At 44.6% G+C, this 19476-nt stretch overlaps 1 protein-coding gene across 1 annotated transcript; it reads left to right on the top strand.

Moving 5' to 3' along the window:
- The first annotated feature begins 950 nt into the window (after positions 1 to 950).
- Positions 951 to 18091, top strand: LOC122526160. Its single transcript, XM_043649370.1, has 6 exons — positions 951 to 1057; positions 6917 to 8589; positions 8724 to 9012; positions 9123 to 9147; positions 14293 to 14783; positions 17673 to 18091. Exons 2-6 carry the CDS (start codon positions 6922 to 6924, stop codon positions 18089 to 18091), a joined length of 2892 nt encoding a protein of 963 aa, XP_043505305.1. The 5' UTR covers positions 951 to 1057; positions 6917 to 6921.
- The last annotated feature ends 1385 nt before the right edge of the window (positions 18092 to 19476 follow it).

Raw genomic sequence — 19476 nt, 5'->3', positions numbered from 1 at the left:
TATTAATTAATAGAACAAATAGTTAATAACATTTATATAAAGTAATAATGTTAGCTGGAACATAAAATCCCCACAGTCGTAATAAAGCAAACGTGCAATGAAAGGAAATCTCTTGGCTCAAGTATAAGGCGCACGTGCAGTTCTGGGAATTTCTGCCTGATAGTAACCTGATACTTTAGTCGCTACCGGGAATTAGCGCTTGATGGTAAATGATATTTTTCGAGGCAAATTCCATTCCCAGCTGACGACAGCAGTTTAGAGCTTGATTGTAACTAATATTTATTCACACGTGCAAACATAAAAGATCAGCAGATTCCTTTCCCACGGGTTGGTAAAAGTCGGTAGTGGAGGAAGCACCTAGCGCGAGTGGGGTACCTCCCACTCGGCCGTACGGACTCGACGTGGGGAGCTTAGAGACTCCTCGCCGGCAGTCTACCGGCAACCATTAAACTTAAAACACATAAAAAGTCTACTACAATACTTGATTAGTTCGCTTCATAAATTAGTCTATTGCGTGAACCTTAGTAATTTTGACGGTTTTTACAATTTAATATCTGTTACCGTGAGTCGATCAGTAAGACCTAACACCGTAAGTCGAGTGTTTCGCGTCGAACCTTTGTCTACTATTTCTGCGTCGACTAAGTTCGATATTTGTTTCGTAGTATGACAATTGCTATTAGGTTCGACATCTGTTATTGAATTCGACATCTATTACTAAGTTTGCTACGTTTGTAAACGAGTTTTTCGATAATTGTTTCTTAATCTTTACATTTATAAAAGTTTTACATTTGCTATTGTCTGTGTTCGTATTGTGAGTTATACTGTGCATAACCTTGTGTTGTTTATTGTTAAAGTTTACTTAAGAATATACTGTTATTTTACCTAAAATTTTTGGAATTGTTTCGAACCAACAACTAAGCTCCTTTTGCACCTGATTCCTTGTACCTATCTTCAAAATTCAACACTAGCACAATTGGAATTAAGGAGCTCCGGAAATCAGCACAGGGGACCACACTCCGAGGATTCCGTAAAATCATAGAGCAATATTAACATCAAGGTAAGTTGTCATCTCTTACTCATTAAGGGGGTTAAGTTCCGCTTCTAGCCCAGATCCCGGGTAAAGTACTGGCTCTACAGGCTGACCCAAAATAGGGCATTTATTCTCTTTGCCGAGAAGACAGCAAGAAAGTCGGTATCGGATCGGAGAATTATCTAAAATTGTTCTTGCTCCTTGGCAGTCCTCTTCTAGGACGTCACAGGAGGGCAAAAACTGGTGGCAGCGGTGGGATAGAAAAAGGGAAGTGAGAATCTTAACCTAATTTAGCTCGAATCCTCAGTGTGGGATCATTGCTATAATTCACATATAAAAAGAAAATATTTCATAGTAGTTAAAATGGCAACAGACCGTACACGCGTTAGAACGGATTCTCCCATCTCTGACGGGGCGATGGGTGGATTCAATGACGAATTAGCGGAAAAAGAATTATTAATAAGAAAAAGAATGGAAGAAATCATTTTGTTCCAAGAACAGTTAAATAATTTGCAGTTGGAAACTTATAAAAGACAGGAGGAACTAGACAGGAGAGAGAGTGAGATTGAAAATAAAAGAAAAGAGTTAGCACATAGAGAACGTAAACTAGAATTAAGGGAAGAAGAAATTCGTAGGTCTATGGGCGAAGATTTTAGCGGCTTTCGAGGATTTGAACGATCGCGAACTCCGGTAGACTCATTTATCACCATATCAAGAACACCAAATTTGTCGCCATCCAGTTCTCCACGGCCTGTTCCACCGCGTCAAACTATCGTTACTCCTTTGCCAAATAGTAACGATTTGAAAACAGAAAATGAGCGACTAAAGCGCGAATTAGATTTATTGAGGGGAGTAGTTGCTGCATCTCGTCCGCCCTCTCCTCCTCCGCGTACAACGAATGCTTCGGTCAAATTGCGTGAAATTGTGGAAGCGGTACCGAGGTTCGATGGTCACAACATCTCGGTTATTCAGTTTGCGAGAGCTTGTAAAAGAGCTCTTGATTCTTTGCCCGCTTGTTATTCTGCCGAAACAGAAACTTCACTAACCAAGCTGCTTATCTCGAAATTAAACGGACACGCATACGTTGTTGTAGAGGATCTGAAAATAACTAAAGTAGAGCAATTAATAGATCGGCTGAAAGATGCTTTCTTGCCAGCACACGGGACGAATTACTATCGCGGACAACTAGCAACCGAGTTTAAAAAACCAAAGGAGCACGTTCTTGATTACTTTAGTCGCGTCCGTGGTCTAACTCAGTCAATAATTGATGAGGAATCTAAGCAGGTTGGGCGTTTAGAACGATCTGTTGAGCGCAAAATAGAAGAGGAAGGCCTTGACGCCTTCATTCGCGGTCTTCCGTCAGATTACCGAACTGCATTGCGATTCGAACGGTATACCGATTTTAGTTCAGCCTTAATTTGTTTGCTGCGAATTGACAAACAGATTCAAGACGACGCAAAAAGAACTGCTTCTCCTACTTATAAGAGCCGTGTCGCGAATGTCAGACAAATTAAGGAAATAATAGTCTGTGATCACTGCAAAAAGCAGGGTCATAAGGAAAACAATTGCTGGCTAAAAAGAAAGTCAGGAAAAAATTCACCAAGTCCACCAAATTCATCTAATAAATCGGTTAAACGAAGAGAAGGTCATTGTAATTATTGCAAGAAATTAGGCCATTGGAAATACGAGTGTCGATCATTAAAATATAATAATGATAAACGAAATAATCAGAACCAGGGAAACGACGGGAAGGGTCCGGCGGCGGACGCACGCCGTTCCCCCTCTCCCAAACCGCGTCCAAAATCTCCGCAACTGAAACCGGAACAATCGCAATCAGGCAAATAATGTACGAACCGGTTATTAGGGCTCCATGTGTCACTGGTACCTCTCAAGAACTGACTGGCACCGTGACATTGATGATCGACACTGGCGCGGAAATCAATTTGATAAAATCTAACGTACTACGTAAATCGACAGAAACAGACGCTACGGAGACAGTACAGTTAACGGGTATCTCCCAGGACAGACATAACACGCTTGGCACTGCCAAGGTTCGCATATTTGGGGAGAACGTTAAATTCCACTTAGTAGAAGGAAATTTCCCTATTCAATCGGATGGTATTTTGGGAACCGAGTTCCTACAATCAAAATCTGCTACCATTGATTATACTAGTGGATGTCTTAAATTTCGCGAAAAGGTAATTCCGTTTGTCACAGACGAGAGTGTTTGCATTCCTTCAAGAATGTCTCAAATTTGCTACTGCTACGTCGCGAACACTGAAGTAAAAGAGGGATATATCCCTCAGTTACAGCTCCCACCTGGAGTCTATGCAGGTGAAGCTTTAGTTAAAAACGAAAACGGGAAAGCATATTTTAAGGTATAAACACGACTTCGAAACCTGTCTCTTTAGCAATTCAGAGATTGGAATTATTTGATTATAGTCTAGGTACTCTTCCGAATTCTGCACCAAATAACTCCGATCCTTTGTCCGAAATCTGCGATCCCGATCAATCCGAATATTTGCATTATGTACATACCATTTTTGCATCCACCTCCGCTAATGAAACTCCGAAGAGGGGTGATCCGAAATCTGAATCAACCTTACCACCCTCTCGAGTAGAATCCGTAAAATCCCTCCTCCGTCTCGAACATTTGAATACGGAAGAGGCTGAATCTGTTTCAAAATTAATTGCAGCAAACGCTGATATCTTCCATTTGCCAGGCGAACCGCTTGGATGCACCGATATTTTGCAACATAAGATCATTACTAGTGACAGTGTTCCGGTGTACACAAAACAATATAGATTCCCTCCGGTTCACAAGGAAGAAGTTAGGAAACAGACATCTGAATTGCTGAAAGACGGAATAATTAGGCCATCTCTCTCACCGTACAATTCTCCAATATGGATTGTACCTAAAAAGGCGGATTCCAAAGGAAATCCCAAATGGCGGATGGTGATCGATTATCGGAATTTAAATGAAAAAACAGTAGGAGACGCTTATCCTATACCTAACATAACCGAAATATTAGACCAACTCGGCGCGGCAAGATATTTTTCGACATTTGATTTGAAATCCGGATTTCACCAAATTAAAATGCATCCGGATGACCGAGAAAAGACAGCGTTCTCGACCCCGTACGGTCATTTTGAATTTAGTAGAATGCCATTCGGCTTAAAAAACGCTCCAGCAACTTTTCAACGGTTGATGGATCATGTCTTGACCGGTTTACAGGGCGAGGAAATGTTTGTTTACTTGGATGATGTCGTTCTTTACGCAAGGTCACTTAGCGAGCATGAAGCAAAATTTGATAAACTCGCGCAAAGACTCCGTAAGGCCAATTTGAGGTTACAACCCGATAAATGTGAATTTTTAAGGCGGGAGGTAATCTATTTGGGACACATCATCGGGGAGAACGGTGTTAAACCTGATCCAAAAAAATTAGACGCTGTCAGAGAATTTCCGCGACCGAAAAACGCTAAATCTGTTCGACAATTTTTGGGACTTGCCGGATATTATAGAAGGTTTATTCCTGCCTTTTCTAAGGTTGCTAAACCATTGACAGATTTATTAAAAAAGGATGTTTTATTTCGCTGGGAAAGTACCCAAGAAAATGCATTTTGCTCGTTAAGGGACTCATTGTGCAAGGAACCGATACTACAGTTTCCAAATTTTAACTTGCCCTTTAACGTAACAACAGATGCATCCGGCTATGCAATTGGTGCCGTCTTGAGTCAAGGTCCTGTCGGGAAGGATCTGCCTGTCTCATACTGCTCGCGAATTTTGAATAAAGCAGAAATAAACTACTCTACAATTGAAAGAGAACTTCTGGCAGTAGTATATGCGACAAATTATTTTAGGCCTTATTTATACGGGCGAGAGTTTACTCTGATAACTGATCACAAACCGCTAGTTTGGCTCAAGTCAATTAAAGATCCGACTTCGAGACTCGTAAAATGGAGTTTGAAGTTAGCTGACTATTCGTTCAAAATTGTGTATAAGCCCGGAATTGCTAATGCTAACGCAGATGCCTTATCCCGAAATCCAGTGGAGACGAGGAGCGTACTCCCTGTATATGCGGACGATTCGGACGACAGCCCTATTAGGTTCAATGTCAGACGCGCATTAACAGAAAACGAAGACTATGACCTCGACGAAACAGCTGACGGGACAGACGATCTCGACGTGACGTTACCCTCGACAGCTGACGCTAAGATAACAGAAACAGACAATGAATACTCTGACGTCGAGAGTGCCAGTGACTCAGCTGACTACGATAAATTGTTTCTCCGTACACACCGACGAGAGTAGATATGCGTTCAAGAATGATAACGGAAAATATATTCGAGACAAGGGACTCTCTGCATTTAAGGCGAGATAACTTGATAGTATTTACGGATCTTAGCGGTACACCTTGTGACGATGGCGCCAAACTTTTGATAAAGCCAAACGGCTCCCGAAATCAGAACATTTAGTGTTAGCTCGAGCTAGGGTAACTAACATCGGAAAATATAAACTAGTAATAATACCTATAAAGGAACAAGCTGAGAACTCTACAAAATTCGAAACTCTGGTAGAAGCAATTGGCGCTTTACTTTCTGTTACCCGCGAATTGGGACTTAAATCTGTAAGTATTTCTAAGACAAATAATATCGATGGCATCCCATGGTCGCACGTCCAAAGGAAACTTCAAAATACTTTTGAATCTGAAATTTGCAAAATAGTAATTTGTCTTAATGAAATTCTAATCCCAGAACAGGAAAAGCGTAATGACATTCTTGCAGAATGCCACTCTTCGGCTATCGGTGGACATAAGGGTGTAACAAAAACTTATAACAGAATTAGGCAGAAGTATCATTGGCCCAATATGAAAAAAGACATACAAGAATACATTAGAAATTGCGAAGGATGTCAATTAAAGAAATTAGTTAGAATAAAGTCTAAAGAGCCAATGATACTAACCGATACGCCAGGAGCGGCATTCGACAAAATTGCCATGGACATTGTTGGACCACTTCCAGAAACAAAAAAGGGCAATAAATATATTCTCACCATACAGGATTCACTAACAAAATTTTTCGTTGCAGTAGCTCTGAAGACAGCTACATCAGTTGATATTGCGAAAGGCATGGTCCATAATTTTTGTAATATATTCGGAGCGCCACGCTCAATTCTGACGGATCAAGGGAAAAATTTCACAAGCTCCTTACTAAGGGCAATTGCTAAACAGTACCGTTGTAAGCAAATAAAAACCACAGCATTTCACCCACAGTCAAATGGGTCACTTGAGCGTTCGCACATTGTATTAATAGAATACTTAAAACAATTTATTAGTAAAAATAGCAAGTGGGATAATTGGCTCACTCATGCTATGTTCGCATACAATACTAGCACACATGAGGGAACTAGGTTCACACCTCATGAATTGGTATTCGGAAAACAAGCGAATGCTCCCTCGGGAGAGGTGCTTACGAACGTTGCCCTAGAGAATACCTATTTAGAATACTATTTAGATTTAGTTCATAAAATTAGGTCAGCTCAGAAAATAGCAAGAAGGAACCTGGTGGGCGCAAAAATAAAATCCAAATTTTATTATGATCAAAATTCTCGCGGCCAAAAACTTGAGGTCGGAAATAACGTCTATTTGTTGAAACAACCAACTTCTAAGTTTGGAGACCAGTACACTGGCCCCCACCAGATTCTAGAGATTCTACGTAATAATAACATAAAAATTAGTTATAAAAATGGAAGTAGGATTGTCCATCGAGACAAGGTTAAATTAACTAGAAATAAAAATTAGGACAATTCTGCATAATTATCACATATATAACCTTTGTATGAATCTATTATAAGAAATTTTGTAAAGACCTGTACATCTGCAACAGAAAGGATGCATTCCGAACTTTGCTGCATCATCATCGGTTACGTCACCATAGCTTCCGCATTGTTGGGTTACGATTGCGGCGGGACAGCTGCGAATATAACATCTGTGTCACTGCTGGAGACGGGGGACTGCAATCTCCCCACCACAACACCCAATAAGACGAAGACGTACATACAGCTGTTGCAGCTGACTGACTACGATACAACACCGGTATACCAGTGTCGGATTGAAGTTGACCGTGTCATTTATTACTGCGGCATGAGCTCGCATATATCAGCTGTTCATAACGGGCGCCGCGTATATCTGATGGACGTGTCTGCCGACGTTTGCAAATCGATTATTAATACCGGTACACTTTCTTTAAATTCGTTCACTCAATTGACTGGACTTCGAGTAAATACGACCGATTTTCGGAGTGTTACATTAGCAGGCTCCATAGCCACCGACGGTAAGTGCCTCGGCACACAATACGCAGATACCGACGGAACATGGGACGGTGTAGTAGTGCAAAGTGTAGTACGAACAAATATAAGAACATATACGGGAACAGTGAGAGTGAAGGATAATGTGATCTCACTACGGGGAAATGTGCGGTGCACCTTTTCGGAAGGAACATGCCTCACGGACGAAAACGGGAGTGCATTTTGGACAATAATTCCTAAATCGGCGTGCAACTTCGAACAATACACAGCTTTATACGAAGGCACAGCAACAAAAATAGTTTCGCCTGTTACCATTTCACTACTGTCAACAATGTATACGGTGACAGAGGGGGATACGACTTTCGCATTAATGGGCAAGGAAGAACACCATCTCTGTGGGTATAGTTTGATCACGACAGAACATCCGAAGCTGTTCATTTTAGAAACACAGCGGGGAAGAACGTTCACATCAAAGGCGAAAATAACACCTAACAATATGGATTTGTTCGCCTACGTGAACTCGAAATTTGTGTATGTTGAAAGGCATCATCGTGACCAGTTGGAAGCTCTATACCACAGTGTACTACAACAAAGATGTAATCTGGAACAGCAAGTAATCAGAAATGCGTTAGCCTTGGCCGCGATCCTTCCTGATGTCTTTGCGTATACAGTAATGAAAAAACCAGGATACATGGCAGTGATAGGCGGTGAAGTTGCACATATTATCAAATGCACACCGGTTCCTGTAAAGGTTAGACACGCGGGAGAATGTTATCGTGAACTCCCAGTGACATATCAAAACACCAGCATGTTCCTTAAACCAAAATCCAGAATTTTGGTAAGTAAGGGCACCGAAGAATCCTGCAGCGCACTACTACCACAAGAATATCTGGTTGAAGGTGTTTGGTACCAGTTGCTGCCAAAGCCAACTTACGTAAAGGATCCGCAAATTTTGGAACCAGACACGGAAGTGTTGTGGAAATATACCGACGCGGGATCCTTGGCAACCAGTGGTATTTACACACAGGCGGATCTGGACAATCTTAGGGACCACGTAATGTTCCCTATAGAACAGCCCTCTATACTGAACAATATTGCCAGGGGGGCAACCGGTCAAAAAGTGCAAACAGAAACATTAAATTTTATGAACTTTGTGAGTAAGAACGAATTTAACAAATTTGCGGAAAGTGTTACCTCGAAAGTGTGGAACGGACTTTTGAAATTCGGGTCAGTCAGTGCGGCAATACTAGGAGTAATATTATATTTAAAATAATAAAATTGGTCGTTGATTCCATCTTGCGTGGTTACGCCCTACACACGGTATATGGGTGGAGCATCCATCTATTGGGCGCTATTTGGGGCTCAATAACGGGCCTACTTCTCCAGTTAAAGAACAGTAAGGATCGCCGAGCTGCATCAACCGAAACCGAACTCCGTGAAATCACCACGGAGCAGTCCGAAACAGTAAACAGTTTAGCCGATAGCAATCAACCAACTACGGCTACAAGCAGCTCGCAAACCGAGGAATCACCCGGTAAGCAATTGCGGTTTTATGCGGACGACGAAATCTTCAGAAATTTCGCTCTTTACGAAGCAGTAGAAAATGAATTCCTACGTGCTTCTCTTAAAGGGGGGAGGTGTCACGTCATAGTGACAACTAATTTCGAAAATTCAAGTATTTATAGTAAATCTGAATTTTGTCATAATTCTATATTTAGCGTTAATATTTGCTTTTTCTTCATTAACAAATTTGTATCCATATTGTTTTGTATTCTAATATTTTAGTACGCGATGTTTTTCTCTACATATTGTATAATTTGCACTTTTATCTAGTGTACTCTGTGAACGACCATCGATGTTTGCATTTTTGTTAGCATATGGAAATTAGAATGGTACAGATCAATTGTCGTTCATGTGGAACCTACCTTACCTACCAATAGGGTCGGTAAGCAGGTCTGTCGATAAGTGGAAGTCTGTAATACCGACTTCGTGCTCCTACATTACCGACACTTGTTATTAACATTTGGTTGATATAACAATTGCTGTTTGCATTCATCTTTAATTAAATGGTTGCTGCAGATAACGTTGTTATATATTTTGTTGTTCTTTAATTGGGAATAAATTTTAACAGTTATTATTAATAATAGAACAAATAGTTAATAACATTTATATAAAGTAATAATGTTAGCTGGAACATAAAATTCCCCACAGTCGTAATAAAGCAAACGTGCAATGAAAGGAAATCTCTTGCTCAAGTATAAGGCGCACGTGCAGTTCTGGGAATTTCTGCCTGATAGTAACCTGATACTTTAGTCGCTACCGGGAATTAGCGCTTGATAGTAAATGATATTTTCGAGGCAAATTCCATTCCCAGCTGACGACAGCAGTTTAGAGCTTGATTGTAACTAATATTTATTCACACGTGCAAACTTAAAAGATCAGCAGATTCCTTTCCCACGGGTTGGTAAAAGTCGGTAGTGGAGGAAGCACCTAGCGCGAGTGGGGTACCTCCCACTCGGCCGTACGGGACTCGACGTGGGGAGCTTAGAGACTCCTCGCCGGCAGTCTACCGGCAACCATTATACTTAAAACACATAAAAAGTCTACTACAATACTTTGATTAGTTCGCTTCATAAATTAGTTTATTGCGTGAACCTTACTAATTTTGACGGTTTTTACAATTTAATATCTGTTACCGTGAGTCGATCAGTAAGACCTAACACCGTAATTCGAGTGTTTCGCGTCGAACCTTTGTCTACTATTTCTGCGTCGACTAAGTTCGATATTTGTTTCGTAGTATGACAATTGCTATTAGGTTCGACATCTGTTATTGAATTCGACATCTATTACTAAAGACTTATTACTTATTAAAACTCCGCCTGCATGATCGCAGATCAGCGATCATGTTGCCGGTCCTAAGCCCGGGAAAAGGAGGAAGGTTGTTGGATCAGGTTAGCTCCCTACCCACGTAAAAAAAAAGAAAATTGCTCATAGAAAAGAGTTTTGGCCTCGGAACAGGACGGAAATACAGATGACGACACACGCAAGAAAATGGACAAAGAAATGGAAGAAAGAACACATAATGCGACTGGCTACATGGAACATCAAGTCATTCAATAATAAAGATCAAGAGACCCTGAAAGAACTGAAGGATAATAACATCGATATTTGCGCCTTACAAGAGACCAAAAAGAAAGGCAAAGGGCAAATACAGTACGAAGATTACTTAGTGATATATAGTGGGGTAGAACAACAAATCAGGGCAAAAGAAGGGTAGCCATCGCAGTGTCTAAGAAGTATCAAAACAACATACAAGAATGTAGATACGTATCTTCACGAATCTTGGTTGTAAAATGGAAGCGGATGACAAAAGTTAAATATAGTGTCAATTTATGCACCCGAAGATAACAAATCGAAGGAAGAAAGAGAAGCCTTCTACGACCAACTACAAAACTTAGTCGGATCATTACCAAGTAATCAACAAATAATAATCCTTGGAGATTTTAACGCCCGCATCGGAAACGAAATAATACCTGGAATTAAACAAAGGTTCAACGAAAATGTGTTAAATGATAATGGAGAACTTATGACACAATTGTGCACATTTAACGAGCTAAGGATTAACAATACATTTTATAACCACAAAGAGCACTACAAATTCACATATAGCAACACCAGAGGCTTCAGGTCTACAATTGATTACATTGTTACTAACAGATACGTCCAACCAAACCAAATACTAGATGTTAGGACATTAAACTCCGCGGATGTAGGAAGCGATCATAGCCTGCTATTAGCAAAAATAAGAATGAAGTTTAAACCACAAAGGAATCTTGCACGAGCAACTCAAGAATCAAAATAAACATCGAGTCACTATGGAACTTACCAACCAAACAACTATACGAGAACAGGTTGAAAGAAAAAATCGAAAAAGACCCAATAAAAGAAGAAGATAACATAAACATAGCCTGGAAGAAACTAAGAACCAACATGTTAGAAGCTGCATACGAAGCCCTGGGAACACGAACTGTAAAAAACCGGGCTAGAATGATCAAGACTCCTTGGTTCCGCCCAGAGATTAAGGAAATATGCAAAAAAAAGAAAATGGCATACCTTAACTATAGGACATTACGAACACCTGAATCATACGAAATGTATAGACGAATCCGGAATCAAGCAGCGACATTAGTAAGGCAAACAAAACAACATCATTGGGAGATTTTTTCGAAGAGAATGGAGAGTGACTTCTATGGACTACAAAAACAAATCTGGCGATTTATTAGAAATCAAAGAAAGGAGGTCAACGAAATGATCGAAACAAATCAGATCACAAGAGAAACCTGGATTAGTTACTTAACAGAACTCTATAAATCAGAAGAACCTCAAGTGGAACTAAATACGCCAGAAATAGTAACTAAAAACGACATACAAATTGAGTCCAGTGATGTAGAAACAGCTATTCGAAAACTAAAGAATAGGAAGAGCTCAGGGCAAGATGGCATCCCAAACGAATTACTAAAATATGGTGGCCAACGTCTCACACAAAGTTAACATTCCTAATCCAAAAAATACTATGCCAACACAAAATACCTGATGAATGGCGAATCAGCACAACTATAGTTATGTTTAAAAAAGGAGACAAAAAACTACCTACAAATTACAGGGGAATAAATCTTTTAAATACTTCATTGAAACTAACAACAAAAGTCATAACGAATAAAATTAACAGCTTAACGAATCTAGAAGACGAACAGCAGGGATTCAGATCAGGTAGATCATGCACAGACGCGGTTTTATCATAAGACAGATAACAGAAAAATCAATTGAATACAACAGACCAGCATATATGTGTTTCATTGATTGGAAAAGGCATTCGACCGATGCAGCTAAAGGATGTTATACACCTCCTCTATAACCGGCAAATTCCGAACAATCTTATCAAGACCATAGAGGACATCTATAGAAACAATAAGATCCAAGCAAAGATAAATGGCGCCTTGACTGAACCGATTGATGCAGGTCGCGGTATCCGACAAGGGGATTCCTAAGTCCCCTGCTTTTTAACATCATTATGGACGAAATAATAAGAAACGTAAGATGCTAAAAGGATATAAAATGGGCAGCGAAGAAATAACCATCCTATGCTATGCTGATGACGCTGTATTAGTGGCCGAAAATGAGGATGATCTACAACGTCTACTACACCGATTTAATGCATAGCCAAATCATTCAACATGAAAATATCGGCCCAGAAAACTAAATGCATGACAACATCAAAGACGCCGTTAAGATGCAAACTGGAAAAAGGAAGGTTATTCAGCAGGAAATGAGATTTAAGTACCTAGGAATAGAAATCTCAGGATATGGTGATGTTGAAGCAGAGGTAAGAGAACAGACAATGAAGGCATCCAGAATAGCGGGTTGTTTGAATGACACAATATGGCGAAACAAAAACATTGACATAGAGACCAAAGCAAGAATCTACAAGGCAATGGTAAGACCTATTATGTCACATACCGCAGAAACTCGACCAGACACGGCGAAAACGAAACAGTTACTAGAGACAACCGAAATGAGAATTCTTCGCAGAATAGCTGGGAAAACACTACTGGATCGAGAGAGAGTGAAGATATAAGAAGAACATGCAAAGTGGAAAACATCAACGAATGGATACTAAAAAGAAAAAAAGAATGGAACGAACATATTAACAGAATGGACAACGGAAGAATTGTCAGAATTGCACGGGATAAGTCACCTGTAGGCCGCAGAAGCACGGGACGCCCACGAAAACGATGGTGCGACAATTTAACAGTGCAATAGGCAGAAAAACGTCTTTTACGAAACAGGCAATTTGCCTAAACTAAAGAAAGAAGAAGAACATCTATTACTAAGTTTGCTACGTTTGTAAACGAGTTTTTCGATAATTGTTTCTTAATCTTTACATTTATAAAAGTTTTACATTTGCTATTGTCTGTGTTCGTATTGTGAGTTATACTGTGCATAACCTTGTGTTGTTTATTGTTAAAGTTTACTTAAGAATATACTGTTATTTTACCTAAAATTTTTAGAATTGTTTCGAACCAACAACTAAGCTCCTTTTGCACCTGATTCCTTGTACCTATCTTCAAAATTCACACTAGCACAATTGGGATTAAGGAGCTCCGGAAATCAGCACAGGGGACCACACTCCGAGGATTCCGTAAAATCATAGAGCATATTAACATCAAGGTAAGTTGTCATCTCTTACTCATTAAGGGGGTTAAGTTCCGCTTCTAGCTCAGATCCCGGGTAAAGTACTGGCTCTACAGGCTGACCCAAATAGGGCATTTATTCTCTTTGCCGAGAAGACAGCAAGAAAGTCGGTATCGGATCGAAGAATTATCTAAATTGTTCTTGCTCCTTGGCAGTCCTCTTCTAGGACGTCACACTATCTTTAATTCTTTCTATCCCCTCTTTTCTTCTCTTTCCTTCTCTCTTACTTCCTTCTTTTCCTTTCCTTTCCGCTGGCTTGTGCCATTTATTTAAAAAAATATGAATGAGTACAAATTCGGCGAAACCCAGTGTGGGAGGGATACTCACACAACGGCGGTGATGGTGGTGAAAGAGCAGGCCACCCCCGTCGTCAGCCTGCAACTGCTATGGATCGAGAGTAGGCGACCCGGCTCCGATCCTGGATAGAGCTTCGGGAATTTGTTCGCGGGTAGGCGACCTGGCCCGCGAATTGGCGGATGTTACAGGAAGTGGGATATGCTCCGTTGGGGGGCAGAGGTGCACGATTAAGTGCACAAAGAAGTCGATACCGACATGGTACCTGTCGGGGCTGTAAGGAAGAGAGCGAGACCGATCGCCTACTCCTCGTCTTCAGAGGAAGAGGTCGTCGATCTGACAATTTGGACGGGTTCTTCTGGAGGAACCATCGATCTCCAATATAGAAACTGGGAAATTGATCGAACAGATACTGGACCATGCTGCAGAAGCCGGGGTCAAAGAAGAACTTGTGGAAACATAAAGGGGAAATCTCTGGTAGGATTAAGAGTTGTCATCTGGAGATTGCCAATATTGCTGTGTCTGGAGGCCTGCAGGAGACTAAAAAACAATTGAAGAGGGCCATTAGGAAGGCCAAAGCCACTGCCTGGAGAGACTTCGTGGGGACGCTTGAGGCAGATCCGTGGGGCAGACCATATCGCCTGGTCATGGGGAAGTTGAGGCCATACTCAGCACCCTTGACGGAGGTACTCGAGCCAGAAGTGATGGCCCGGTGTTGGGGGGCCTATTTTCCCAAGTGGAGCGGAACATTAGTAGGGACTTGCGCGGTTGTTCAAGTGGATGGTGCGGCGGTAACGCTGGAAGAGGTGCTGACTGCGGCAAGAAAGATCGCCGGTGGAAAGGCCCGGGACCGGACGGCGTCCGGGCATAGTGATAAAGGCAGCAGCGGTCCACTGCGGGGTCAGTCTAGCCGAACTATTTACGGAGTGTTTCAGGACAAGCAACTTTCCAACAGCCTGGAAAAGGGCTAGGCTGGTCCTGATAAGAAGAAACAGGACGCCCAACCGGATCTGCCTGGCTCCTACAGACCGATCTGCCTGCTGGATGAGGCCGCGAAACTGTTCGAGCGGTGATTGTGGCAAGGATAAACAGGTGCCTGGAGGCAGGGGGTCTGCTGTCGCAGGCGCAACATGGCTTTCGCGTTAGACGCTCAACGGTCGGTGCCATAATGGTGGTGAAAAACTTAGTGCGGGAGTGTGTGGACAGTGAGTGCGTTGGGATCCTTACTTCGCTGGATATCAGAATGCATTTAACTCACTGCCATGGGAGACCATCTTCAGGGCGCTGGATGGAATGGGCCTTCCCATATATATTGTGAACATTATAAAAAGTTTATTTGTACAACCGAACATTATTGTTTGTCGGGAAGCGGGGACATTAGAGGAAAGACAAGTTTCGTGCGGGGTTCCGCAGGGTTCGGTGCTGGGACCAACCCTGTGAAACATCGCCTATGACAGTGTCCTCCAAATTCCGATGCCGGGGGGTTCCCGGGTCGTCTGTTATGCAGACGACACGGCCCTTCTGTCATTGGGGCGGGACTTGTCGGAGGCAATCGCGAACGCGGATCGCGACCCTGACGTGTAGTGGGTGCGATTGAGGAGCTTGGCCTCGAGGTGGCGCCACACAAGACGGAGGCAATGGCCTTACTGCCTCTGCCCTCCGCAGACGCAGGAGTATTCCGGCCCCGCCATTAGGGTAGGGGGTCTAGGGTTGTTATAGGTCCCAGAGTCAAGTACCTGGGCGTGGTGTTAGACTCTAGCTTCACATTTAGGCCCCACTTTGCGGCCTGATTCCGAAGGCGAAAGGGGATCGTCCGTCTCTTGGAAGGCTCCTTCCGAACCTTCATGGACTGGGGAGAAAAAGAGACGCCTCTACGATAGCGTAGTGCAATCGGTGCTTATTTATAGGGCACCGGTCTGGTGGCGCGCTGTTGTGGAGGACATGCGTGTTAAGCGGGCCATTCGATAGTTTCAGAGGAGGGTGGCGATCAGGGTGTGTTGTGCATATAGACGGTGTCGTTCCATGCGGCGATGATGGTTGCGGGGATCATCCCTCTCGATCATCTTGCGCCCTGACTGGCGGAGGTGTACGTGACCCTAATGATGCGGAGGGACCTGTTCCTCCAGCCGTTAGGGCGGCGCTGGGCGCTGAGGCCAGGATGGCGGTTGCTGCATGGAAGGAAGAGGAGTTAGGTTTGACAGGGGTAACGGGAGAAACGGGGGCGCGGGTTAGGGCAGCTATTGCCGATAGGTTGGATTAGTGGGTTGAAAGGCCGCACTCCATCAGTACGACCTTTCACACCACTCAGCTGATGACCGACATGGTTGCTTCCCTGCATTCCTTTGTAGAATAAGGAAGGCGGTATCTTCGCAGTGCTTTCACTGCGGAGCGAATGTAGACGACGCTGACCACACCCTGGTCGACTGCCCTGCGTGGATGAGTGAGCGGGACGGTCTTGTTGGGGACTTGGGGGGGGGGTGCATTTCTCCCTCTCCGGCATACTCAGGGCATCCTTGGATGCCGGGGGGATGGGATGCATTCCGGTCTTTCGCGGGGCGCGTAATGAGGGCGAAAAAGGATGCGGAGAGAGAGAGAGAACGGAGGTATGAGAGAAGGTTGCGTGCGGTGGCCGCAGAAGATACCTGCTCCTAGGCGGCCCCCTCGGGCGAGCCTTCGCGTGGCTGGGGGACGAATGGCTGACGGCTGTGCGTCGATTCCCCCTCATTGTATGGAGTTTCTTATATTATACTGGAGTGTGAGAGCTGTGGTGTAAATACGGTGTAAGAGTGGAGTGGGCCTGACCGGAACATTGTCTTATTGTAAGGTCAGGCCAGGAGTGAGTGAGTGGTCTGCGTCTCCAGTTGTATCTGTCGAGTGCGCCTAGGTATGAGAGATTGCGCCTCCGGGGAGGAAACTATACTGTTGAGAGCGCGGATGTAGGAGTGTGTGTGTTTGGCGGGAGAAAGCGTAACGAAATTCCGGCCGGGCCTATTAGGGGAGAGGCACATAGGTAATTTGAACTCTACAGACTGTGCGTTGCGCTTGCCTCTTCTCCTCGCGGGAGATTTTGCACCAGGTGGGTTTTTAGTCGGTAAGATTCCGACACTCCCTTAAGTACCGGGCTCAAGGGGCCTATTGAAGGTTTTCCCCCTGAAAAAAAAAAAAAAAAGGGTGCGTCAGGGTTGCGTCAGGGTTGCGTCAGGGTTGCGTCAGGGTTGCGTCAGGGTTGCGTCAGGGTCCCCCCCGTGGGTAGGGGTAGTAGAATACTCCCACAGTATTCCCTGCTTGTCGTAAGAGGCGACTAAAAGGGAGGGTATGAATGGAGTGTGTATGCTCTTCGTGTGGCTATTTCTATCTTTAATTCTTTCTATCCCCCTTTTTCTACTCTTGCTTTGTCTCTTACTTCCTTCATTTCCTTTCCTTTTACTGGCTTGTGCCATTATAAAATGATTAATATGATGAGTACAAAGTCAGTAATTAAAGGGTGTGGTTCGGATGTCCACACACCGGCGGTGTTAGGTGGTGCGCTAGCAGGCCACCCTCCGTCGTCAACATGCTACTGCTATGAGTCTGGGGTAGGTGACCCGGCCCCGACTCTGGTAACCAATACGGGAAGCTGTTCGCGGGTAGGCGACCTGGCCCGCGAACTGACCAATGCGTCAGGAAGGCAAGGTGCTCCTCAAAGGAGGGGATAAGGTGCACTCTGGAATGCACCGAGGAATGGAGACTGGCACACTAACAGCCAGAACAAATAAGAGGGCGAGACCAGTAACAATTCCACATCTTCAGAAGAAGAGGTCATTGATTTGACCAACGCGGAAGTGGTTTTCCCGGAGGGGCCATCGATCTCCGGCATTGAAACTGGCAGGCTGATCGAGCGCATCTTAGATCACGCAATGGAGGCTGAATCCAGGAGAAAGACTTGTGGAAATATAAAGGGCGAAATCTCAGGTCGCATGAAGCGCTGCAACCTGGGAATCATGGAATTAGCCAGGGAACTGAAGGCGAGAAATAGGGCGAATTGTGGCCCTGATCTACAAACTGCATTGGAACAACTAAGGGCGGAAACTAAGGCCACCAATGACCGGTTGAGGCATATTGAAGAAGAATGCTCGCGCCTTAGAAAGGAGCTAAGAAAAAGGATGCGCTCCTCGAAAGACAGGCGACGGCAAAGGATGTGGCGAATGCCCCAGTTAGAGCTTCCGTGACGCCAAACTCGGTCCATTGGGGAAGAAAGCTGGCTGCGGCGAGAAGGGGGAGGATTTGGACGGCGGGGCGACAACAAGGATCCTGCTGAGCTGTCCAAGGCGGTTGTTGGTATTCAACAGGAGTTGAAAGAGATGAAGGCGGGGCGGGGCTCATACGCCCAAGTTGCAGCCCAACCACGGGCTGCCCCCTCGACGGCTACACAGATGCCACTGACCTCCATCCCAGATGGGGATGGGTTCGTGGAGGTCAGGAGAAGGGGTAGGGCTCCGATGCCTGTTGGGGGGCCCTTGCCCAAACAGTCGAGTACTGGGAGGGTTGCCCCCCCCACTGGGCAAAGAAAGAAGAAGAAGAAGAAGAAGAAGCAAACTGCGAGGACCAGGGAGACCGCCGCAGTCTCTCTGACCTGCGAGGGAGGAGCCTCCTACCTGGAGGCTCTTAAAAAGCTGGAGGGAAGCATAAACCTTGACACCATAGGTGTCAAGGGGCTTTCTTACAGAAGGGGCCTCACGGGCTCCTTCATTTGGGAGGTCCGCGGCAAGGACGCCCAAGCGAAGGCGGACAAGGTCGCGGGGCGATGAGGGAGGTCCTCCCTGAGGCCAAATTTTGAGGCCTCAGAGGACCTCCCCCATCAGGTTGGAGGGTTTATACCCATCAACCACCCTCACCGCGATTAGTGTGCGCTTTTGGAAGGGAGGTCGGGCATTGACCCGAACTTAATAACTATGGGGGAAATCCGACCGGGCAGGGGTGGCCGCTATGAGGCCACGGTGGTGGCACCGACGGCCTTGCCCGGGCGGCAATAGACAGAGGTAACATTCTGGTGGGGTGGGGAAGAGTGCGGGTCTTCCCTGTTCGACCCAGGCCCCTGAGATGCCACAGGTGTCTCGCAAGGGGCCACGTTGCGGCCTTCTGCCCGGCACCTTGCGCGAGAACAGATGTTTGCTTTCGGTGTGGTGAGCCGGGACACGTCGCTCGCGAGTGTGGGGCCGGCCCCAAGTGTCCGGTATGTGCGGAGGCGGGTCGCTCCCAGACCTCGCACAGGGCGGGTTCCTGGGAGTGCCCATTGGTGCCTCCTATTAGACGAAAGACCTAATTTTAAGAGTTGCGGACAAAGATGCTACACAAGTGCGTGGATCTAGTGTCCGGCCGCCAATAGCGTGGGACCGTGTGTAGGACCTAAGGGTCCGGAAGATAGTGGCATGGAGGTGGAGCAGGCGGCTCCTGCCCTCCATGCAATTTAACATTACTTTAAACTACATGGCGATGATCCAGATCAACCTCAACCATGCGCGAAGGGCCCAGGATTTGCTGGGCCAGCGAATGAGGGAGGTTGGGGCGGACATCGCCATAGTGTCGGAGCCGTGGTGGGTCCCTCCTGGGGATG

Source organism: Polistes fuscatus, unplaced genomic scaffold, assembly GCF_010416935.1.
Source record: "Polistes fuscatus isolate 324 unplaced genomic scaffold, CU_Pfus_HIC Scaffold100, whole genome shotgun sequence".
Taxonomy (NCBI): domain Eukaryota; kingdom Metazoa; phylum Arthropoda; class Insecta; order Hymenoptera; family Vespidae; genus Polistes; species Polistes fuscatus.
The sequence above is the reverse complement of the archived record's forward strand: the minus strand, read 5'-3'. Positions and strand labels throughout refer to the sequence as shown.

Bases quoted from the DNA above. Each gene is read 5' to 3' on its own strand.
- LOC122526160 (XM_043649370.1), top strand. From the start codon at position 6,922: ATGCATTCCGAACTTTGCTGCATCATCATCGGTTACGTCACCATAGCT. The intron at 8,590-8,723 runs GTAATATTATAT...CTACTTCTCCAG, and splicing joins TCAGTGCGGCAATACTAGGA to TTAAAGAACAGTAAGGATCG. The intron at 9,148-14,292 runs GTATAATTTGCA...TTGATCGAACAG, and splicing joins GATGTTTTTCTCTACATATT to ATACTGGACCATGCTGCAGA.